General features: G+C 37.9%; 1 protein-coding gene and 1 long non-coding RNA gene across 4 annotated transcripts in view; one reads left to right on the forward strand and one right to left on the reverse strand.

Moving 5' to 3' along the window:
• Positions 1–24,921, reverse strand: part of LOC134298447 (uncharacterized) — a 374,816-nt gene that overhangs the window by 105,285 nt on the left and 244,610 nt on the right. The gene's annotated exons all lie outside the window — the stretch shown is intronic.
• Positions 1–24,921, forward strand: part of myh7b (myosin heavy chain 7B) — a 56,238-nt gene that overhangs the window by 6,018 nt on the left and 25,299 nt on the right. For 2 of the 3 annotated variants that reach the window (XM_062978778.1, XM_003220481.4), the window contains exons 4-19: positions 2,449–2,592; positions 3,396–3,552; positions 5,015–5,042; positions 7,782–7,878; positions 8,630–8,653; positions 11,527–11,619; positions 12,908–12,971; positions 13,297–13,395; positions 18,004–18,107; positions 19,143–19,281; positions 19,862–19,980; positions 21,439–21,588; positions 21,872–22,042; positions 22,530–22,709; positions 22,801–22,933; positions 24,313–24,386. In XM_062978778.1, the coding sequence (XP_062834848.1) occupies positions 2,449–2,592; positions 3,396–3,552; positions 5,015–5,042; positions 7,782–7,878; positions 8,630–8,653; positions 11,527–11,619; positions 12,908–12,971; positions 13,297–13,395; positions 18,004–18,107; positions 19,143–19,281; positions 19,862–19,980; positions 21,439–21,588; positions 21,872–22,042; positions 22,530–22,709; positions 22,801–22,933; positions 24,313–24,386 (1,776 nt within the window). Of the gene's footprint in view, positions 1–2,448; positions 2,593–3,395; positions 3,553–5,014; positions 5,043–7,781; positions 7,879–8,629; positions 8,654–11,526; positions 11,620–12,907; positions 12,972–13,296; positions 13,396–18,003; positions 18,108–19,142; positions 19,282–19,861; positions 19,981–21,438; positions 21,589–21,871; positions 22,043–22,529; positions 22,710–22,800; positions 22,934–24,312; positions 24,387–24,921 lie in introns of those variants that run through there. The other variant, XM_062978779.1, reaches the window with a different exon arrangement.

The raw sequence follows: 24,921 nt of genomic DNA on the forward strand, positions 1-24,921 counted from the left end.
AATGATGTAGAATAAGGCTGGAGAGTTTCAGTCCAGCAACATCTAGAGATTCCCACCCTCAACTTGGATGCATGCTTTCTAGGAATTTTAGCTATTTTATAACCGGGAATATATGCTTTTGTCTTGGGAATCTGCCATATACTGGGTTAAACCATAGATCTCTTGCATTCTGAACTGATGGCTGACTGGCAGCATTTATCTAGGATTGCAGACAAGGATCTTTCCTAGTCCTACAGGGAGATGCCAGGGATTAGACGAAAGACCATTGGTATGCAAAGCATATACTTTACTATTGGGTTATAGCCCTTGTCTCCAGTGTGTTATGGTTTCTAATATCCTGTTAACCATCCTGGCCATAAAAGCAGTGTATGGATTAAAATTCATATATTTTAAAGCAAATAAATAAATAAGACATATACAAATAATACTGTATTCAATCCTGTGAACCTGTAACATTCTCAGCACGCTTCGGTCAATCTGTCTGTCTGTCTGTCTAATACTCTTTCAGTCCCATGATGGGACATAACCCTATTTCTTTGAGATTCCAGATTTCATAGTTATGTTTCTAACCACCATAGTCAAGTCTGTTTTAGTATGAAATCACTTGTTAAATACAGTTCATTCAAACAGGGCACAGATGTGTAATATGATAGTTATTCCATTCTTGGGTTGGGTTTATGGGATCAATCTAAATCCAGTTATTATAAGTAATGAATTGTACACTTCAGCTGCTTGTCTAAATAACCTAAAACCTTTCTGATTAAAACCTTGTGGCATATTGTTTTGTTTAGGTTATATTTATCTGCACAAACCCATGACGGCGGCAGCCACATTACACCATAGGAGCAATTGCAGTATAATTACAGGAGTCACGGAAAGGCTTTGCTAAGGCCTTAAATCCCTAAGGCTCCACTCCTGAAAGTCAATGGGATTTACTTCCACATAAACTTATCTAGGAGTTGGGCTGCTACTTATCGCCCAATAAAGCACTGAGTTCCACAGTCTGGCTTCATATATTTCCAGTCTAGCCTTCAGTTTGAACATGGCTAATGCCATAAAGGGAATATGTTTTAGGGAGTGAAAGAACTGAAATTCTAGAATTACAGACTTGGAAGGATTCCCATTAGAATCCTTTGCATAAAATAGATCATTGATCAGTGATCACTAATCCCTTTTTTGTAAAATGTAAGGAAGACATTTATGCACCTCTCAAGGAATATTGCATGATCAAACAATGTTCATAGTTTTGACCATTTTTGGCAAATATTTATTAGATAGATTATCTAAGTGCTATGTTACTGAAGTGTTATATTTGCCATTTATTTTATGTACAGTTAGCCCTCCCCATTTGCAGGTTTAACTTTTGTAGATTTGATTAACATGTTCTCTCTAGGAATCTGTAGGTCCTCAAGTATAACTCTGGTTGACTTCTGGCAGAAATTGACCATCGTGTCACCCTGGAGCACCTACAGATTCCTAGAGAGCTATTCTCTTAGGTTAAAAGAAAGAGCTGTTTTTTATTTGTGTTTTTCCACTTTCCACTCCTCATTGAATCTTTGGAGGTTGTAGGTATGAGGAAAATAAGGTAAAAGTAAAGGTTTTCCCCTGACATTAAATCTAGTCATGTCCAATTCTGGAGGTTGGTGCTCATCTCCATTTCTAAGCCGAAGAGTCAGCGTTGTCCGTAGTCACCTCCAAGATCATATGGCTAGCTTGACTGCATGGAGCACCTCAATCTTTCCACCAGAGTGGTACTTACTGATCTACTCACATTTGCTTGTTTTCAAATTGCTAGATTGGCAGAAGCTGGGGCTAGCAGCGGGAGCTCACCCCGCTCCCCAGATTTGAACCACTGACCTTTCAGTGAGCAAATTCAGCAGCTCAGCGGTTTAACTTGCTTTGCCACTGGGGGCTCCCAGGGATAATAAAAGCAGTACAATAAAATGGCAACATTTGTATGAGGGGGAACTTGATAGATACTTTTTTGCTGTATTTTAATGATTAGCAGATTTATTTTGGCATACGTTTTGGTAGGCTAGATCCCCCATCATCAAATGCATGAAGCAATCAGTCTCAGTTGGGCTGGCCTGTATATGATTATACCCACAAACACACACATCTATAGTTACATCATTTAGCAGCTATAGTCACCAAAGTTGCTCAGAAGAATCACTATCCATTGTTAATGACTATTTACTTTCAACAGCTATGGAGGATGAATGTGTTTCTTTCTGGGTGGTGAGACATTCTTCACATTGCACATCAGTCTCACTTGTCCTTGAGAGCATATGCCTCTCACATTCGCTACCAAATACAATACCCTGTAGAAATACATAATTAGGGCACTCCCGGGACCTCCGCAAAGTGAAAAATTCTAACTCAGCTGTGTCTTGCAGTATTTCAAAGAATCTTTTCAGCAAAAGCTTTTCTTCTTTTTACTCCCTGCAGAGCCTTGTTGTTAAAGAGGATGACATTCAACAAATGAATCCTCCCAAATTTGATATGATTGAGGACATGGCCATGTTAACCCACCTCAACGAGGCTTCAGTGCTGCATAACCTGAAACGGCGTTATGGCAAATGGATGATCTATGTAAGTAAAATAATGCTCTTGAATTCACTATGGTGTAGATCTGAATTTGACTGTACCAACCACATGATATTTATTTTCATACAGAACATTACTACTTATATATTTTTACATTAGCTCAAATAGCAATTTGACATTATTAAAATCTTCATCTTTAACTTCCATGGTACAGTAGGCATTTTTGCTTATAGATCTAATGTGGTTGGCTGATTGAGAACTTTGATTAGACTTCTACTTTGATAATGGGATAAGTCATCGACATGTGCAAAATCCATTTTTAATTACCCTTGAATGCAACTACAACTTAAAATTCAGGATAGGTAGTCATATGTATTATATTCTTGAAGAATAATTGTACATGAGCCATAAATGTGGATATTTTAACTTTACTGACTGGTGTATCATCACTAATGGCAGGAAATGGTGGTGTTTCCATGATCTTCAGCATGGGCTCCAGCTTTTGGGAACTCTAGGACAAGATGCCCTCAATGGGTTCCTTCCTTGTAGTCCCACTTTCTCCTCACTGGTGTCAGTGATCTATCTTTGGAGACAACCCAAACAATGGGAGACAGAAAGTCACGTGGAGGATGTGTCCCACCTCTTCAATTTTGTCACTGCTCCCTTTCTTAGAGGATACAGGTGGCCAAGATTTGAAAGCAAGGAAGGAGGAGAAACTGGACCAGAGATCCAGGGATTGACTATGGGTTCCTAACAGAGGAGGGGCCTTAGCAGGAACCCAACAATGCCTTCCTTCAGTGCCTTCCCTGATTACCAGCATTATGGTTATGCCTTTTCTTTTCCCTCAGACCTATTCGGGCTTGTTCTGTGTCACCATAAACCCATATAAATGGCTTCCAGTTTATACTCCTCCTGTTGTCGCTGCTTATAAGGGCAAACGGAGATCTGAGGTCCCACCTCACATTTACTCCATTGCCGATAATGCCTACAATGACATGTTGCGCAGTAAGTATCATATCTATCCTCATGAAATCATTATAGAGAGGAAATGAAAACTCACCTCTCCCTTACATACTAAACCAAGAACCAAAATAACTAAAAATGTTACTAAAATTATTCATATACTCTGAATCCATACCAACACATGAGATCCATATTCAGATTATCTGCATCCATACCAACATATGAGATCTTCTTCTCTTGCCAACCTTCTTTATTAGAAAGAGTTCTTCCCAGAAGTGCAACTTAGAAAATGGCTTTAAAGAAGAATTACCATATTCACATACCTTCATCCTGCCAGTGCTCAGTTATGGTTGGCTCCAACATGAAATTATATTCATTCAAATAAGTTATTCAAGCTCTGTCCAAAAACAAAGCTGATCTAGCATTCACATTAATTTTTCTCTCACACACACTTTGTTTAAATTATCTGAAGCATGTATATGTAGAAGGGTTTTAACAGCGATTTTGTGATGAGAAAAATGTGCCCTACTAGTCATGGAAGTAATCAGCTACAATTTTCAGCAATTCTAATATTATACTGCAGAAAAGACTAGGCTATGCATGTGTCCAATTGTTTATTAATGCCTAGCTAAACATTCAGAAGAAGCAGGATTGTACCCCACTTTAAAATGCAGAAATAGATATGTGGTGCATATTTCAATGGTTTCCTCCATAAAAATACATAAAACATTATTTTATCTAATGGTTCAAGGTAGATATCTATATTTTGATAGAGCTATATTTCTTTTGTGTGTGTTCAGGGAACCTGTGTTTGTATGCATTTGTGAACTGGGATCCTGATCCTCCTAGTCAGGGACCCTGTTTTTTGTGGAAATCTCAGTTAATCAGGGCCAGCATTCATATAACTCACAGGCTAAGATCTTGGAATGAGTGAATAGGGATCAGGAGCAGTGACAATGGATTTTAGTATTACATTTTTTATTTCTTTCTTCCATGGCATAATTGTAACAAACAGTATCAAGGTCTCTTATCTAGGCACTCATCATAGCTAGACCTGTTTAGCTTCAGCAAGTGTGCTTTCTACAGTTAGCCTCTGTATTATGAGCTAAAATTATAGTCTTAACTAGAATGGACCTACTAGAATGGGAAATAAGTGAATTGTGAGCAAGAGTCCTCATTCATTTTAGGAGCACATCTCTCAGTAGGGCAATGTTGGATCAATTTCTGAGTGATTGTTTGCTGCCTTCTGTCTGTACTATTCACTATAGTCTGTACAGGACAAGTATACACTGTATTTTCATTAGCTTATGAGGCTACAAGAATGTATATGAAAATGTGGCCAAAAAAAAAAAAATCAATTGCAGTCCGTTGAGTGAGCAAATGGCAATGTTAATTTCATTTCTTAGTAGGAATCTCTGAGATAAAAACTAAGGCTGCTAGTTTGAGTATGATCTGAATGTATATGCTAAAGGTTTGTGGATCATGGTTGCTTCTTATTTTTCAGATCGTGAGAACCAGTCTATGCTCATCACGTAAGTGATTCATTTATGCCATTATTTCATGTCTTTTGCCTTTGTTTTTGAGTTAAGTTCTCATGGTCAAGGTAGTCTTTGATTACATACAAAAATAATATTAAGCAGAAAGAATTTATCATATTTTTGAGAAAGGAAAGAAATTATTTGATCATACTACAGAATATTTATTGGTCAGCGGTGTCTGTTTATGCTCTTTCCCTCTTTTCAATTTGTTCCTGAAGCATGCATGCACATACACAGAGATACACATGACAGATTATCTGGCTCTTATATATCAACTAACAGCTGCTAAAGCCATCCCAAGATTACACTGCCAACAAAAATGTGGGACAGAAAATCAGTGTGTGGTTAAATTGCTCATAATTTTATATATTCCTACTTCCTGTCTGTATCAGCTGTGGCATAAATCTATAATCCTGCTCCCCCCCCCCCCAATTAAATTTCAAAATCTAGGTTCCCGAAGTATCCACAAATTTGCCAGGGTATAGAATCATAGAGTTGGAAAATAATCAGAACAATCCTACATAGCTTTGTTGTGAACTGTTAAACTAATTCCAAGAGTCAAGTAATATGCCTTGACAACATCTCCTCTCATTTAGCAGTCATGAACACACAGTAGAACCAAAATTTATAAGTTCCTTAGTAGACATTGCTGGTGGACTGCATTTGGCTTCCTTAGTAACACATTATGCAGGTCACCTGAACAAAAACTTAAGGAGCAAAACATGACAGTATTCGTGTGACGCTGTGAAATATATTTCCAAGGAGACAGGACAGCAGTGTCTATGTAGTGATCGGAGATGATGGAAATAGCCTGTGCTATTAAGAAATAGCATGAGAAGAGTTTGAAAATTCCTTGGCCAGTCCATTGGCCAACCTAGGAGTTGTAGCCCAAAAAATCTAAAACCTTCCTTGGTATCCCCAAATGATGGGTAATAACAAGTTGAATTCATATTTGACAAAAGCTGAATATGGATGCAGAAAGAGCATGAGTCTGGAAGGACAAGGGAAATGGACAGAGATGGACAAACAAAGGGGCTCTGGGATGGAGTCAGCTGAAGCCCAACTGTAAGGAATGAGCATGAAGACATGTTAACTGAAACAGCCATAATGAGGAGGCTATATAAAGCCTAATCTGATGCCAGAGACTCCTGACGTTTCTGGCCTTGGCCATGGCCTAATTAGGTAAAGCAGCGGCCGAGGGCATGAGATGCTTGGCTCTTGTCCGGCAGAAGCCTCTCCCCCCGCTCCCCCCATGAACATGGCTCTTTGTGTGATGGGATTACAATGGAAGAACAGCTAACTATAGGCATGAAATCAATGCCAAGCCAGTGCCAGAGGGCTTTGTGGAAACAAGGAAGGATGGTAGAGTGATACTAGCTTGAGTGATAAAGAAGTTTAGACCCTGGAGCTATCCTGCTGGACCAAAGCCAGAATTTCTCTCTTTTGAGGATCTGCTTCTGTTGTAGGAATGCATCCAAACTATTTTTTGGGTGGAGAGGAGCCTCTATTATAAAGAGATGAAGACCTATCCCCTCCCTGTTGCTTTAGCAATAATTTGCAAGAGTAGTTGATTCTGTTCGATTTAAACAAATGTTTTTAAAAATCTATTAATTTGTGTTGGCATATGCAAGAGTAGCATGGGGAATCCTGGAACTTCTTTACCAGAGATTGGGAAAGTTACCTTTTTGGACTACAACTCTCAGATTCTGCCCCTTCCCAATTAACATGGCTTCTCTAAAGATAACTTTTCCAAGTTTGGCTCAGTACTTCAGACAAACCAAATAACGTCATCACATTACTCTTCAAGATGGTAGAATAGTCTTCAAGATAGTGGGGATATGAGTAGAAGGTGATGGTGAAGTTCTTTGCATACCTTTAATCTTTCCTGGTAGGCTTCTCCTCCTTCCTAGAAGATTGTTAATCACCTGTGGGCTTATTCATTTTTATCCATGGCAAACAGAGGCATTGGAGAAAAGTGTACAGGGACATTAGCCTTGTTCATATTTCCATTTCCAATGCAAAGCTCACATGATAAGAGCTCCAAGATTGCAGCCTTTCCAGATACTTTAGCTGTCCAATTTGGCTTCATCTAAATGGTTCCCCCCTCCAGAGGTCAAATGCCATTTTTTAGCAAACCTGTTTCCAGTGTACTTGTCAGGTCCACAGCTTTCACCCTGAATAATTATTGGAAAATGTATACTTCAGAAAGGCAAAAACTGAACCAGCATGGGCATAATTTTTCCACACTATTTCAAAAACAACATAAAGGCAGATTTCTTTCATGCCTTTTATAGACTTTTATCTTCTAAGGGATGCATTTCCTGGGTTATTTAATAGGATCACAGGGAACTCCCTTATGACAAGACAGATCATTGGTACACCTAGCACATTGTAGTAGCCCATTAAGGGTTAACAATTCTCCAGGTTAAAGGGCAGGGTTTTTTTCTTGCCCAGTTTGGAACCGCCCAGTAATGAATTTGGGATCTTTCTGCATGAAAACTGTAAGCCGCTATACCTTATTTGCTGGGTCCCATCAAACCCAAATAAACAGAGCCTAGGACTGTGTAGAGTGTAGACGGGAGCATTGTCTCATCATCCCCCCCCTCCCCCGCTCCCATCTCCGTTATGTATTTCTGAGCGGCTGAGATGTTGGCTGGCTGTTTCTTTGTGCCTGTATAATCTTTGATAGGAGCTGCTTCATGTTCTTGACCTATGTATTTTTATTACTCTAAGCGGAGAATCTGGTGCTGGTAAGACTGTAAACACCAAGCGGGTCATTCAGTACTTTGCCATTGTCGCAGCCCTGGGTGACTCTCCAGGGAAGAAAGGAGTAAGGCCCTTGTTTGAACATATTTTTTGGCTGTTTTCTTTTGTAATTTTTTGTTTTGTTTTGGACTCTTTTTGTGTTTGGCAGCGTGCTTGGATATGGGCTTTTCTTTGACACAAGCAAGGCTTGACAAAATTGCTTTTGGGAAAAGAGTTTCATAAAGTGGGTGCTGAAACCCAAGTGGTGACTTCTTATATATATATTTAAAGACATTGGCTTGTTTCCTTCACCTCCATACATTTTCTTTTCCAAAAAGGGGGGGAATTCTCCAAGGCAATCTTGTAACTCTTTCTTTTAAGCCTTGCTTTTTGTGGTCTCCCCATCCTCATTATCTTTATTGTCCCTTTTGATTCTTTTTGGTCTTGTATGTTTTCTTACTCTTTCTTCTTTATCTTGCATTCCTTTTTTTCCTTTTTCTTTCCTTTTCCTATTTTGACATATTCTTGCAGATGCTCTTTTTCTTGTGGGTGATTTTTGAACGTCAGTGACCAAAAAAGAAATTTGCCCAGCATTTGGTTTCCTCCCCTGGGTTTAAATTTTAACATTCTTGCTTCTTGGTGCTGCTCATTTTCTTGATCTAATCTATTTAACCTATTTTTCTTGTATTTTTTTAAAAAAATGTTTTTAAATTGAAATTGTTGATAATTTTTGTATATATTTATGGACACAACTGAAATGTCCTCAGCTTGGCACTTTCTTTCAGTCTGATTTTATATTTCTGGAATTATAAATCTATTTTCTCACCCTTTTCTAGCAAGCTCCTGCCACTAAAACTGGGGTAAGTATTTAGAAAGAAAGAGAGAATTTCAAGTTTAAAGACATAGTTGTTGATCCAATAACATCTTGCTGAAGGAACAGGTAATGTGGTTATCAGATGCTCAAACAGTCTTTCTCAGCATCCTGCCTTTGGTCAACTACCCATATAATTTCAGCTACTGTGAATAAGATTCAGTGTTTTGTAAGCCAAAAACAGACTTACCTTTTGGGCCACTGAACAGCAAGCAAAACCTTAGTTACATAGAACCAGTTGGCAAAAGTTGGGTTGCTGACACACACAAGAATTTTAGCTTCCACAAGCGAAAGTGTTGGGTGGATCAGCCATTGTGATTTCATTGACATATCCAGAAATATAAACATATATATTGAATAATATATAACGTAAAATGTCCAAATATAGGAAAATCGTAGAACGTTTACAAAAATCTGCTAAAACACCCTTCTTAACATACAGATTTTTGTTTTCTCTTATTTTGTTAAATATGAAAGTGTGTATATACATTAGAGCTTGGAAGTAACAAGTTACAAGTAACATAAGTTTCCTGTAACAAGTTATCTGCTTCCAGTAATACAGGTTTAATAATGTTACTTTTCCAAAGTAATGCAATGAGTGGGAACAATGTTAATTTGTCGCTGCAAAGAGAAACATTTTCTTGCTTTTAAAAAAAATGGTATTTAAAAGTTATGTTTAAGCCATCATTAGAGATATTTTGTAAGATTGCTCCAAGTTTATTTCATTTTCAAATGAATTCCTTGGGTCTTTTCTCCCCAAAAAAGATAATACAAAAATAATAAGCTATACAATGTTTTTTTTCTAAACAGTGCAACCATCAGTAGGCACAAATTTCCTTTCATCCTCTTTAGCAAGTATCAGGAATAAATTGCATTTGAAAAGTAACTTTCCAAGCTCTGGTAAATTTTAGGCGATGTTTAGATATTTAGATGGTTCCAATTCTATTCTTGTGCCCATAACCTTCTTTTAATGCTTTTAAAATTCCCAATTTTTTCAATTTCAAAAGTATCAAAAAGAAGTGATGTTGTTTCGTTCTGCTGGGGTGAGCCACACTTCCAGGTATTGCTGGGCATCAGCTCCCCTCATCCATGTCCAATGTCCAGAGACTATGGGATTTGTAGTTGAACAACATCTGCAGCAAGAAATATGAAGTGTAGAACACAGAAGATTTTTTTTCTTGTGTTCATATGAAACATGATATAGCAGAGACAATTAGGGAACCAAGGTCCCTTCTACACTGCCATATAATCCAGATTATCAAAGCAGATAATCCACATTATCTGCTTTGAACTGGATTATATGAGTCTATACTGCCATATAATCCAAAGCAGATAATCTGGATTTTATATGGCAGCCTAGAAGGGGCCATAGAAATATTTTGTTGCTGTTGTTGTGTTAACAATGTGAATAATTACCCAGAACGATCCAGTTTCTTCTTTCCTTTCTTCTTGCCTTTTCTGACATTCTGTCATCTGCCAATATAGCTTTCAGCATTCTCTCTCTCCTTTCTTTAGCCAGAAACAACACCCATCCAACTGCTTTGTGTGGTCATAATTTACATCCCATCTACACTGACTGTTTAATGCAGTTTCAATCCGGTATTGAAGAAAGTGATTTCACTGTGCTGATGATTGCATAGGAAATCCTTGAGGCCTAGATGGTGATTGCAAAAACCACAGGGCACGGCCAGCATGAAGAGCTTTCTTTCACATGCTTTTGGGGAAGATTGTTTTCAAGCCATCCCAGTAGGAAGCTAACTTTGAACTGCATTAAATGGTTAGTGTAGATGGGCCTGAGATGGAGACTTGTGCTGCAACAGGGCTGTGAGATCCAAAATCTATCTGATTCAAATTGTACCTTAATTATATGGGTAGACATGGGCAAGAAAATCAAATACCCTACAGAGACTTCAAGCTATAAATATGGATTTTTCATTCACAAGGCATGCTAGGATGATGGTGATGGATTCTGATTGTGACTTTTGTAGGGACCAAAAGGCTAAGACACACACATCTGTGTCATGTTACAATCCTAACCTGGCACTTGCTGTTTAAACATGCAGTAAATTCAAACTGTGCAACAAACCCCATGTCTACTTTGGCCCTCTGATGTTTCATTCTGCCTGCACCTATCTCTATATGGAGCTTATACTTAGTATAATTATACCAGATATTTAGCAGGGACATTATGCTCATCAAAAAGAATTTAGATGACAACATTACATTTACTTTGTAAGTGAGTTTTTAGATACAGAAAAGCATTCAAAACTGTTAGCTTCCCTTTCCTGCAGTCTGGAAGTAGTGCCGTTGGGAATTTTCTGCATTCAGCCTCTCTCAATGGGTGCATCTATACTGTAGGACTGATGCAGATCGATACTTTAACTGCCATGGCTCAGAGCTGTCGAATCCTGGCAGTTGTAGTTTAGTGAAGCACCAGCACTCTTTGGCAGAGAAAGCGAATGAATGGTCTTGTAAAAGTGCAACTCTCATGATTCCATAGCATGAAGTCATGACATTTAAAGTGGTGCCAAACTGCATTGATTCAACAGTGTAGATGCAATCCTTGTAGATGTAAATTGACTGTTTGGGATCAGAACTTGGAAATGTTACTTTTTTGACCCTATATATAGCAGAATACTCCATCCAGAATGGCCAAGTAATGCTTCCAAGTTCTGTATTGGACTCTTCATGAAATTGAAATTTTTTGTTTTGCCAGTAGCTGACACTGATCACAGGGGAAGGGTTTGCTGATACAGGATTCCCAGCACAATGTTCTTCTTCCTCATATAGCAGACTTTAGAGTAAATCTGTGTGGCTGTAAGGTATGAGATCTGAACTATTCTATGGTTGTGTATTTCTTAGGGTACCCTTGAAGATCAAATCATTGAGGCTAACCCAGCAATGGAAGCTTTTGGGAACGCCAAAACTCTGAGAAATGACAACTCCTCACGGTTTGTAAGTATATTTTAAATTCTGTAGAATTTATGCAGACAGTACACACATGCATCTATTGGTAAGCTTATAGGAATCTTTATGATATAAATGATTTACATATGCAGGAATTACAGTTGGCTTTCTATGTTTGTGGAATTGGTTTGTTTACTTGATTAAAATGTTATCCCTAACTTCTCCAGTGTGACTCTATGGCCAGCTTCTGATGGAAGTGGAGGGCCGACTGTTTCCCCATATCTATTACATTAAATGGTGTAAGAGCTCATGTAGTAGAGTGGGCTGAGCATTGGCCAAGACTCCAGGAGAGCACAGTTAAAATCTTCAATCATCCACAGAAACCACTGAGTGACTTTGCACTGGTCATATTCTCTCACCCGAAGAAGAAGTGGCAAACTTACTTTGAATAAGTTTTGCCATGAAAATAGAGTTGCCATAGGTTGGAGAAAACATGAAGGAACATAGCAACAAGAAACTGTGATGGTATTGTGGTTTCTGGAACACAGAACAAGTTTTCTGGTCACATAGGGTGGTTGCTTAAATACATCTCTACACTGAGAAAAGCTTAAGAGACAGCATGTATAGGGCAGGGGCATGTGGGGAACCTTTACTGTCCCCATTGCTCTAGAGTGAATGGATTAGCGAGGAGATACATGCTACAACTCTCTAACCCATATTCAGTACTATCATGTACATGTTATAAAGTCTTTTTTTTCTAACATGATGGTTAATATCTATATATGAACAAAATAAAATGCATAAAATAATCCCTGAGAGGCTTGAAGGGATTGGTTATAGCTCATTGGTACACAGCACATTGTTTGTACCTTGAAGTTTCCAGGATTAAACTCTGTATGATCTCTAGAATAATAATAATAAATAATAAAACGTTATTTATATACCACCCTATCTCCCTGAGGGGACTCAGGGCAGTTTCCAATCAAAACAACAACACACATTACATAGTCAGCAATAAAATACAATATTAAAACAATACAACTGTACAAAACAGAAGATATGAGAGTTCTGAGTTGATCATGTGGAGAGCTGTTACTAGTGAGAACAGGCAAAAGTACTGGGTTAGATGGGCAAATAATAAATAAATATTAAATAAATACCTCTTCCTTTGTGAAACCATGGCAATCTATGGCACATAAACCCTATAAATGTCAGGGTGAGTCTCCCTTTCCACCAATTTGGATTATAAGCCATTTTTTGTAAGAGCCAATGCATGATAGTGTCTTTATTCATTTGTTCATCATATAAACCACTTTCCTTTTTTATCCTGTCTTAGGGCAAGTTCATCCGCATTCATTTTGGTCCATCAGGAAAGCTGGCTTCTGCTGACATTGACATCTGTGAGTAGAAATGGCCATGAGCGTGTACATTATATTAATGGAGGATAAGGCTCTTCATGACTTTTAGTCATGATATCACCTTCAATATGTTCTTACTAGTTGTGGAGGAACATAAGTGGGAACAGGGGCATGCTAGAGCAGTCATAAGCTGCTTATGGCTTCCCATTGGTATTTGGTTTGCACAGTGGTAAATAGATGTTGGAGAAGATAGGCCTTTGTTGGGTTCATGTGCAGCTCCTCCTATGTCCTTAAATGGCAGATGTTGTCATATGAAATCCCATATTTTCTGTTATTTGAGATCTAGTAATTTGTCTTTTGTTTCTAGACTTGTTGGAAAAATCAAGAGTGATTTTCCAGCAGCCAGGAGAGAGGAGCTACCACATCTACTATCAAATCCTTTCTGGAAAGAAGCCAGAGCTCCAAGGTAAATGCATCCTAAAATTTGCAGAATGTGTTGCTCTGTATCTCAATTAAGAGATAAATGTGGGATATAAATAAATATAATTATAATAATAGTAGTAATCAACACAGTACAGTATTTATTTATTTACAACATTTATACCCCGCCCTTCTCACCCGAGGGGACTCAGGGTGGCTTACAAAAATTGGCAAAATTTAATGCCCAAAATGCAATCATAAAAGCAAAACAATATAAACAGATCCATTAATAACATTGTTAAAACACATTATACAAATATTATATATACTTTTAAAGTATATATAATTAATTCCATTCGTCCGTACAAAATCACAAAAGAGCTGTGCACCACAGGAACAATTAAGGACATGGATAAAAGCACAACACACATCTGTAAGCTTTTCTATTTCTCACTCATAAGTTAGCATGCACATCCACCTGGATTGGGTCCACCATGTGAGGTGGGACTGCGTTAAAAATTCCCTAGTAAGTTTTAAACACCAAATTTCTTACTCCATACACCCAGACAATTTCCATTAGTTGATTTTTTTAATTTATCTATCTACATACAGTGGCTCTCATCTAGTCTAAACTGCTTGCTGGGTTACTAATGCAAAAGAAAGAAAAATCTGACACTCAGATACTATGCCTTTAATGTGGCATCTAATTTTATTCATAGTCTGATGTTGATGACTGTGAATGTCCACACAGATATTAAGAGAAGAAATCTCTGTGTAGTGAAAACTTAAATCTGGAGTTCATTCACTGCCTCAATGACAACAGAACCATCAAATAGTTTTTTTGTACAAGCCATAGGCCATGACAAAAAGGCACAAAATGCACAGAGTAGTACCCTCAGAGCAAACAGGAAACAAAAGACACAAAATAAAGACCATCATCATGCTCACACAAAGAGCAAAAACAATGTGAATTATCAATGATTACAGATACATTTTGTGGGGAGGGTCCAATTAGCCCTTTGATTATCCATGGCAGTTGAGGCAATTTTATCTAGTGCTGTCTTTCTTATCTTTTTTTGACAGACAAAGTAAAAAGGATAACTTTATATGTTACATATTCATTCAAGTCACTCAGCAAAAACTGATTTCTATAAGAGAGTTCCCATTTTCATTTATCAGCAAGGGTTTCAAACATCTTTCTCCTGGATCACTATGCAAATGACAATTTAGCATATAATGCACAATGTCTTCCACTTGACATTGACTACAGATGCATAGTCTGTTTTTCAATGGCACATTATGATAACAACCATCTAAAACTGCAGTTCAGTAAAGGCAATTCTTAAGGAGGGACATCAAAACCATCACTGCCCCTGGGAAAATTTCTCCTATTGTGAAACTCCTCTTATTTCAGCCACTCCTTGCCTCTCACAATCTCAGAGTGCCATTCAGTATAGAGAACACTGCTGTAATCTAATATGGGAGTTGGGGAAACATGGCTGTCTGTATGCAAAGGATGTGGCTCCAATCCCCAGGATAGTAACAAATGTTTTTGCAAAGTACTTGAACATTTGGGAAGATCCCAAACACATCTCAATGATCTGCCTTTTTGAGGGTGGCTGCAAAATTATTCCACTTGGGCAAAATTTGCAAATATCAGTCGTTGAAATTCAGAAAATGTAATAAATAATAATAATAATAATAATAATAATAATAATAATAATAAATATAATAACTTTATTTTTGTACCCTGCCTCCATCTCCCCACGGGAACTTGGGGTGGCTAACATGGGGCCTAGCCCAAATTTCCACAATAAACAAATACATTCACAATAAAAAATCATTAACATTTAACATTACACAGGTCAGACGTAAGTTTTAAATTATCATGGGGCCATCCATATTCCTTTAGCTGTGAAATAAGAGTAGGTAGATACTTTGAAGTGACTGGCTTGACCTTGAAAGAGCTGGGGGTGGCCACGGCCGACAGGAAGCTCTGGCATGGGCTGATCCATGAGGTCACAAAGAGTTGGAAGTGACTGAACGGATAAACAACAAAAACAGATACTTTCTAGAAGGAAGAAACTATGGCTGAAGAATCTGCATTGATCAGTGGGTTGGACCTGATGGCCCATAGGATCCCTTCTAACTCTATGATTCTATGATAGAAAACATCTCTAGAATATTGCAGCATTTATTGTTTTTCTCCTTTTGTTATATAAAAGAAATAACTTTCAACACAATCAAGACTGCGTGCAGTAGAGAAGTTTTATTAATGAACCTGTTGAATGGGAGAATTGATACTTTGTAACAATTTATTTAATAATGCTTTGTTCTCATATTTGTCCCCAGGCACTAGAAGAGATAATTCTGGTGCACATTTGCACCTGATGGTAGATGTCATTTAGCATTACTGTTTTATTTTTGACTAGATGGACATTCAAATTCCATCCTCAGCTTGATGGAACTATGCTTGACTATGATCAGATCACAGCATGCATGTCTCTGCCTCCACACTTTCTCTTATTATATACTTTTATAAACCTCACACCAATGAAAGTAATAGTATATAACACATGAGAACTGAAGTGTACTTTATAAGCTTATATCCATAGGATCTCTTAGAAAGAGGAGTGCTAACTTCTCTGAGGGGTTCAACCCATCCATGCTATGTTCTACCCTCAAGGATCTTTGTTGCAGGGACCACATGGTATGCAACAGGAAGTATACTAGGGAAGCAAATTCTTTTTCTGACCAGAGAGAGAGAGAGATGTTGTTTAACATAGTGTCTTGTGGCAGGAAAGAATCTTGGCTATTCCGTGCTGCTATTGCTTTACTTGAGTGACAAACAAAGCCTTATTAGGTAGGTCTGGAGAGTTTTGCAGAGAGAATAGTAATCTTATCTGGTGGTCACAAGGCCAAGGCTGACCACTTCTAAATCGGTCAACAGCCCTAGGGAGATAACAGGAGATGGAACGATACAATGCCTTGCATGTGCCTTCCCAGTAGCCACATAATCCAGACTCCACAACCTTCTGGACTGTAGCCACAAAACTATAATCCTGTTTTCAAGCCAAACAGTTGGGACTCTTTCTGGGAGGTGTACTTAGGCCTGTTTCTGTCTAGTTTCTTGGCCAGTAAATCTGCCAGAAAGGATTAAAAAACTTTTCATTTCCTCACATTGTTGTTTGCATTTCATAAGTTGACAGGTGATTTGAAGGTGCATATGCACACAAATGAACCTTGCCTAACATTGGCATTGTTAATTGTTTTCAAGTTGATTTTTAAGTTATGGTCACCCCTATGAATGGCAAACCTCTAAGTTTCCAGTCATCAACAGCCCTGCTTGTGGCTTCCTTGATTGCGTCTGCAATGTGCAAACATGAAAAGTGACTATGTATGTGGTGATTTCTGTTAGGGCATGAAAATCAAAATAGCATAAAGCCTCCAACATTTGTGTGCCCAAGTAACATCAGAGTGTGATTTAAAATGGTGTAAGTTACTAATGAGGATGAGCACACAAGCTAGGAGAAGCTGAAGCAAGTTGCTTTTTCCTGAGTCTACTAAGAAGCACAAGATTTTGATCCCACTCTCTTTTCTCCCATTGTCTTAGTTAATTGCAAGTTAATTTCTTCAGATTTTGAACACATTTTGCAGCAACTGAAGTAAGCCAAGAACAAAGGGAGAAAGTGGTAGGAGCAGAGAGAAACTGGGATGTTTTAAAAGTACAGTATCTGAAAAAGCAGGCCAACAAAAAACTAATAGGGATAAAAAGATATTTTATACACCCCAAAAGTTTTGTTCACAAAGCAAATCCAAGGAGATACATAGGGTAATTAGAGAATATTTGTATAATGATAGTTTGTGCTCAAAAACAAATGTGTGGCACACAAATTATATAATTTATATATCTATCATGCTCACGAATCAGTCTGCAACTAATTGTGGTTCCTCTGCATTTTGCAGACCGTATTGTATGTTGAGACATGTTCATGAAAAGTGTGATAGATATTGTTTGCTCTTGTTCTTGGCAGCATCTCTTTATTGCCTTATCTCTCTCTATGGAAATGTGAAACTTTACAATTCTTTTAACAGAAGCTCTGTTCTTTTTAAAAAGCCCAGCAAGGTGACAACATTTATAATTTGAATTAAAAAATAAATGCATTCCTTAAAATATTATTATGTTAACGGTTTTAGAGCAGTCTCTAGAATAACAAGATAAATGTATCTAGTAGTATCTTAATGACTACCAAATTTATTCGTTTTTGTGATCTAGAATTAGTTTCACTAGATCTTGGTTTTATAATTGGAAGATTTTACTTTCACAGAAAATGTAAATTTAGAATTCTTCATTGCACACTTCACCTCCTTTTCCTTCATTCTGACAGTTCAAATTTGATTATTGCCTTCAATATGCCAAAACATCAAGCGAGAAAGGTATAACATTGAACTGGGACTTTGGAGATTCATTTTCTAGTCCACAGTGGATCATGAAACCTTGTGGCAATCACTAGTTGTCATTCTGACCTATATTACAGTGTTGTTAGAATAAAGTGGGTAACATGGCAGCCATGTACTTTGGCTAAGTTAATTGCAAATCCATGATGAACCAATAAACACATAAGACTATAATTCCAATCTTTTTTTTTTCCAGATATGCTTCTGCTCTCTTCCAATCCATATGACTATCACTTCTGCTCTCAAGGAGTAACAACTGTGGACAACTTGGATGATGGAGAAGAACTCTTGGCTACAGATGTATGTAGTTATCCACTGTGAAATCCAGCAAGGGCAAGAAAGCACAATCTAGACATATCAATAGTTTTAACTTCCATTCACTTCAATAAGATTTTTTGTGTTTTCCCATTGAAATTAATAAAAAGCTCGTATTTGGCTGAAGCTCATTTTTCCATACAAATGCAAGGGAACAAATATAAGGATCAAGAGTGCTACATTATATATTTGTCTCAGAGCTTGAAAAAAGTTACTTTTTTTGGATCGCAGCTCTTAGAATCTTCCAATTATCATGGCTTACAGTAAAAATATTAAAATATTCATGTAATAGTACAATTATAATTGACCACAGGTTTATTGAAACTTATGTAAATGTTTTAAAAACCTGGCCACTACTTTGAGCATTATTGGTTATTTCTACCCTGTACAATACTACACACTATCTCAAATGAACTTGGGTGAATTTCCTTGCCTTGTGAAGAAGGTTTTGGGGCTGCAGTAGGGATGGGGATTATATCTCTCTTGAACAGTTCCACTGATTGACTACCCTATTTACAGAAGGCTGGAAAAAACCCAACATATTACATAGGAAAATGTGGATTCTTACATACCACAGTTGATTTTCATTCATTTGTGATTTAGCAACACATCTCAGATCCTCCGCATTTTAAGATGCATCCTTCTTGTTGATTATTGTTTTTAGGGGAGCCTTAGATTCCCTTATTGGACTGAAAACACAACATTTGGTTAACAAGTTAAGATCTCATGAGCCATTGAATTTGCCATTTTCGGGGACTATCTGCAAATTAGAAAGAAACTTCTTTAGAAGATTCATGATGATGAGCAAAGGCAAAATATATCAGTACAAATCTAAATGTAATGCATTTTAAATCAATGGTATTAGTTTGACATTCACACTGGTGTTTTTGTCATTGGGATGATGCAACATTCCTTCTGGATATAAACAAGCATATTTTGGGTTCCTACTTACATTTTTGCTTGTGAAGAGATGCTATTGTTATGTTATATGACACTTGTTTTGCTTGGTTTCTTCTACAGCATGCTATGGACATCCTAGGCTTCAGCCCCGAGGAGAAATATGGCTGCTATAAAATAGTAGGAGCCATCATGCACTTTGGCAACATGAAGTTCAAGCAGAAACAACGTGAGGAACAAGCAGAAACTGAAGGCACTGAAAGTAAGGAAGCTGTCAACAGTGGCATCTACTTGGAACAGATTTAAATGAGACACCTATATTAGTTGGTATATAGTAGTAAAAACTGCAGCACTTTGTGACATACGGTAGCAGAACCAGCAGACATCCTTGGAAGCTGCCAAGGGCTGTTTCAGTGTCCACTATTAATGTCCACTTCTCCCCCTTTACCTATTTTAAAATGCTCACCCAAGCTTTCCAACAATGCTCCAGAACTGAGCTAATTTTCTGAGATGTCCACCTCTGAGTTCCCAGTTCAAGGGCAACAAATTTCACCAATCCAAAGTACAATTGGACTGATGTTTTGCAGGCAGTTTTCTCCTTGAGGACACATATGTTTTAGATTAATTTAATGTATTTGATAGTTTAAATTACGTTTCAATGAGAATGATAATCTTAATATAATATTTTGTTTGTATTAATTCACATTGTATTGGATTCCATTGTAAATTGGCTCAAATCCCAATTATGGGGAAAGGGTAAAATATAAATCAAGCAAACTCTCAGTATATAATTCTAATAAATAAATGCATAGAGAAATTTATTATTCATAATTATACTGCAGGTGCTGATAAAGCTTCTTACCTCATGGGAATCAGCTCAGGGGATCTAATCAAGGGGCTGCTTCATCCAAGGGTGAAAGTTGGAAATGAATATGTAACCAAAAATCAGACTGTTGATCAGGTAAGCATTTGGGGCTCTATGGCTCGGTCATTCACCTCCGTTAATTCCACAGTAAAGAACAATGTAAGGTATCCCCCCCCCCCCTTGGATAGCTGCATATCTTGCTAAGACAACCCCATGGTAGGTTCGCCTTAGGGTTGTGATATGCCAGCAATGACTTGAAGACATACAACAAGAAAGTTTTAGTCTATCTGTTGTTGTTTCATGCTTGGTCTGAAAACCACAGTCTGTTTTCTCTTGCATTTTGCATCATTACTGCTCCACTGATTTGACTTACTATAGCTCCATTGTTTGGCAAATGGGCTTAATAACAAAAGACCCTCACCATAAATGTATACAGCAGAGTAGCTTATTCAGCAGCAGCATGACCCAGAAACAATAGTCAGTATAAGATGAAATAAAAACATACACAGACTATTGTTATCTTCCCTCAGAGGCTTTTCTTGTAGAAAAATAATATAGTTACAAAACAAGGTTTCCATAACATAAACAAAGTTCTTTATACTTCCTTGTTATATCTTTGCTTGAGCTTCTTGCCTTCAAGCTGGGCTTCTCTCTCAGTCTTCAAACTGAAACAGCTCTCTCCTTGGAGCAGTCAAACGTAGCACTCCTTACACCAAGGCATTCTTTACACAGAAGGAAGTCTTCACACAGGAGGAGCAAGAGGAGAGAGTAACTCACAGGCCCACCTGCTTATATTATCCTACTGGTTTTGCTTAGTCATTGCATCATTTGAGCTCTTTCAGTGCCTGTACATAACTTTTTGTAATTAAAAATACACGGTTAATTTTCAGTATTGCTGACATCCATCACTTATTCTTGCCCTATAATTGTAATTTTGCTACTCTACTCCTAGTCCAATCTTTACTTTGCTCAAATGAAAGCTCAACTAAGATCCCCAGCCTTATCCTCACATAGGTGTGCCCAGTATCCTGGCCTCAGGTACATCAAGTAAACAAAGGGATGGATTCCCTTCGTTACACACAACCTCAATCGGTGGGTTTTTTTAAACCCCAGACTTTCTCCAACCCCAGAGGCCTCCAAATCCACTCCTGTAAAAACCTGAGCAACATTTTGCTTCTGGATTCTAGTACTGTACTTCAAACACAACAAACAATGTTTGGCATGTTCACCCAAAATGTTCTTCATATCTCTAAAGAGAAAAAAATCCCTATATTGGAAACTACAACAGGAAGATACAGAGATCATGCCTGTTTGCTGTTTCCATCTATTTGGGGACACAATTTTCTATTCAGCATGGCTCACAACAAGGGTGAAACATGGCCTATGCCTTTGCTCTCTACCCCAGATGTAAACCAAGACTATCATTTCAATTGGGATTCTGAAACCCATATTAATTTTAGAAATAACTTCCCATACTTCTGTACTAATACATAATCGAACAAGAAAGGAACAAGCATTTATTCTGACAAATTGTTCTTTTATTGCCATTTTCAGGTAGTCTATGCAGTGGGAGCTTTAGCCAAAGCTACCTACGATCGCATGTTCAAGTGGTTAGTTGTTCGTATCAACAAAACCCTGGACACTAAACTAGCCAGGCAGTTCTTCATTGGAGTTCTAGATATTGCTGGCTTTGAGATCTTTGAGGTGAGTTTACAACCGGGCCCACAATCTTGCTATGAAACCTTGTACTAGGTCGTGAAAAAAAGCAGATTTTTAGTGATTTTCCAAATATTATTGAATATTCTGTCTATGCCTATGCCTAATAGATGAAGTCACTGAGATGTCTCCATAGTTTTTCAAGATACTTATTTAAAATCCAATGGCAAGCCTTTTTTTTTTTTTAAAAAAAAAATTAAGATGTATATTAAAATAGATGCATTAAACAGTGAATTAGCACTTTACTTTTCATTTTATTTTCTGTCTCCAGTATAACAGTTTTGAGCAATTATGCATCAACTTCACAAATGAAAAGCTGCAACAGTTTTTCAACCATCACATGTTTGTTCTGGAACAAGAAGAATATAAGAAAGAAGGGATTGAATGGGTCTTCATTGATTTTGGGCTGGACCTGCAGGCTTGTATTGATCTGATTGAAAAGGTAAAAAATTGAGGACATAATGGGTCAATACATACAGTTTTGTGTATGGCAGAGGTGGGGAACTTTCAGGGTTTGAGGTCTGCATTGGTTCTCTAGGGGCTCTTGCTTGAAAAATATTTTTCTTTTGACCTCAGGAGCATGTGGGCAGTTCTACATTGCTGGCTGTCTCTTGCCCATTTTACTCCAGTGGAGGCCATTGTAGGGAACAAGGGGTGGAACTATTCTTCTATGTAATCCAGTTTCAACATGCAGATTTACTGTGTTAACTCATATAATCCACATCAATACAGTTAATCTGCGTTCAGAAACTGGATTATATGGAAAAAATGCTGCTCCCCACGTTTAAAAGACTCAAAAACTGCACTTTAACCAAAACGAATGTAGTGGACCCACAGAATACCAGATTTTAAATGTAGAACTCAGTGGAATTTAAGTTATGTGATGAAGTGGTAAGATTGATTCTTATGTCTTGATATTTTCTTTGTAGCCATTAGGAATCCTCTCAATTTTGGAAGAAGAGTGTATGTTTCCCAAAGCCTCTGATACATCATTCAAGGCCAAACTATATGATAACCACATTGGGAAATCACCCAATTTCCAAAAGCCCCGACCAGATAAGAAGCGCAAGTATGAAGCCCACTTTGAGTTGGTGCACTATGCAGGAGTGGTATGTCTTGGTTCCCTGATCTCCATCTTCTTTTTAAGTATCATTTTTACTGTGTTTTGCCACAGTTACCTATTTTTTTGCTCCCTAACAGGTTCCCTACAACATTATTGGCTGGCTAGATAAGAATAAAGACCCTTTGAATGAGACAGTGGTAGCCATCTTCCAAAAATCACAAAACAAGCTACTGGCTAATTTATATGAAAACTATGTGAGCTCTTCATCAGGTGAGGAACATTCTCAGTTGTCCACATTCAATGTGTTGTTGAATATAGAACAGCTTTCTCCAGATGCTTTGGAATATGATTCCTAATTATTCCACATGGTTCGTGCAAACTGTGTATCTTTATTTCAGTACACCTGGATGGCCTTAGCCTTTCTTTTAGAACATGAGAATAGATCTGCAGCATAAGACCAAGGGTGTAGTTTCCGTCTTGTTTTTAAATCTGTCCGGTTAGATCCATCCAGGAAAACCTACAGTATCTCTCCTTCATAGTTCTTTGGAACTATTCAGTGGTACTATAAAAGCTTTGTATGTTAGTTGAAAACACTAGTTCCAGTATATTTTAAACATATCATTTCTTGATTAGATTGTTTTCCCTTAGATAGCAAAAGTGATGGGCCAGATAGTAAAATTACTGTGCCATGATCAGCATGTTTAAATATCTGAAAGGATGCCATAAGGAAGAGGGAGCAAGCTTGTTTTCTGCTGCCTTGGAGACTAGTACTCAGAACAAGGGGTTCAAATTACAGGAAAGATATTCCACCTGAACATTAGGAAGAATTTCCTGACCGTAAGAGCTGTTCAACAGTGGAACTCGCTGCTTTGGAGTGTGGTGGAGGCTTCTTCTCTGGAGGCTGGGTGGCCATCTGTCAGGCGTACTTTGATTGCACTTTTCCTTCATGGCAGGGGTTTGGACTGGATGGCCCATGTGGTCTCTTCCAACTCTAGATCCTATGTGCTGTGGGATTTTATTTATTTATTTATTTATTTATTTATTTATTTATTTACTGCTTTTCTCCCCTAGGGGGACCCTGGGGGAGAAGAGCGGTACATAAAATAAATAAATTTATTAATTAAATAAACTATTTATTTATTTATTTGTTTATTTATTTACATTATTCACAATTATTTTAGTGACTGAATTAAGAAAACTATATGTGTGTATCTGATGAGCAGGTAAGTAATGGGTAGGAAACTACTTTAGATTAAAACACAGGAATGTTAGAGTTGGACGAGATACATGATTATAGCCATCCCAACAGATGGCCATCCAAAGAAGGCGATTCCACCGCACTCCAAGTCAGATTATTCCATTGTCATATTCCACCCCCAATATCATTATTGGAACTAGATTTAAGACAGTACAGAACCACCATTTCAAATAATGGTAACAAAGAGTATGGTCAGATACTTGCTATCTACGGATAGAACTACTCTAAGTGTCTGGTTCAGATTCTTCAACAGATATATGAGTATGTGAGGGAACTGAACTATAAATTGCCTAATAATTCAAGCAATAGAGTTGGTCTCCTATTTTCTGAAAACGAGTGTCTGAAATAAATGGATGGTACCATGGTAATAAACTGACATTTAATTTGGCAGATGAAGGAATGAAGACAGGAAAAGAGAAACGTAAGAAGGCAGCTTCATTCCAAACAGTGTCCCAGCTGCATAAGGTGAGTGTCTTGTTCTCCTCTAAACATAATCACAAGCTAGTTCCTATCGAAGGGGCCCCTGGTGGCACAGTGTGTTAAAGCGCTGAGCTGCTGAACTTGCGGACCAAAAGGTCCCAGGTTCAAATCCCGGGAGCGGAATGAGTGCCCGCTGTTAGCCCCAGCTCCTACCAACTTAGCAGTTCGAAAACATGCAAATGTGAGTAGATAAATAGGTACTGCTCCAGCGGGACGGTAACGGCGCTCCATGAAGTCATGCTGGCCACATGACCTGGAGATGTCTATGGACAACGCCGGCTCTTCGGCTTAGAAATGGAGATGAGCACCAGAGTACAGAGTCGGACACGACTGGACTTAACGTCAGGGGAAACCTTTACCTTTACCTAGTTCCTATAGAATTCCATTTAGGATTGTGTTTGTATGTATATACATAACAATAATCTGTCCTTAGTTTGGCTATAAAGTCTTGAATTCCAGACAGACATTAAGGATTTGGCTTTTCTCCTCAGTTGATCCAGAATCATCATCTTTATTAAGT

Source organism: Anolis carolinensis, chromosome 4 (assembly GCF_035594765.1).
Source record: "Anolis carolinensis isolate JA03-04 chromosome 4, rAnoCar3.1.pri, whole genome shotgun sequence".
Classification (NCBI taxonomy): domain Eukaryota; kingdom Metazoa; phylum Chordata; class Lepidosauria; order Squamata; family Dactyloidae; genus Anolis; species Anolis carolinensis.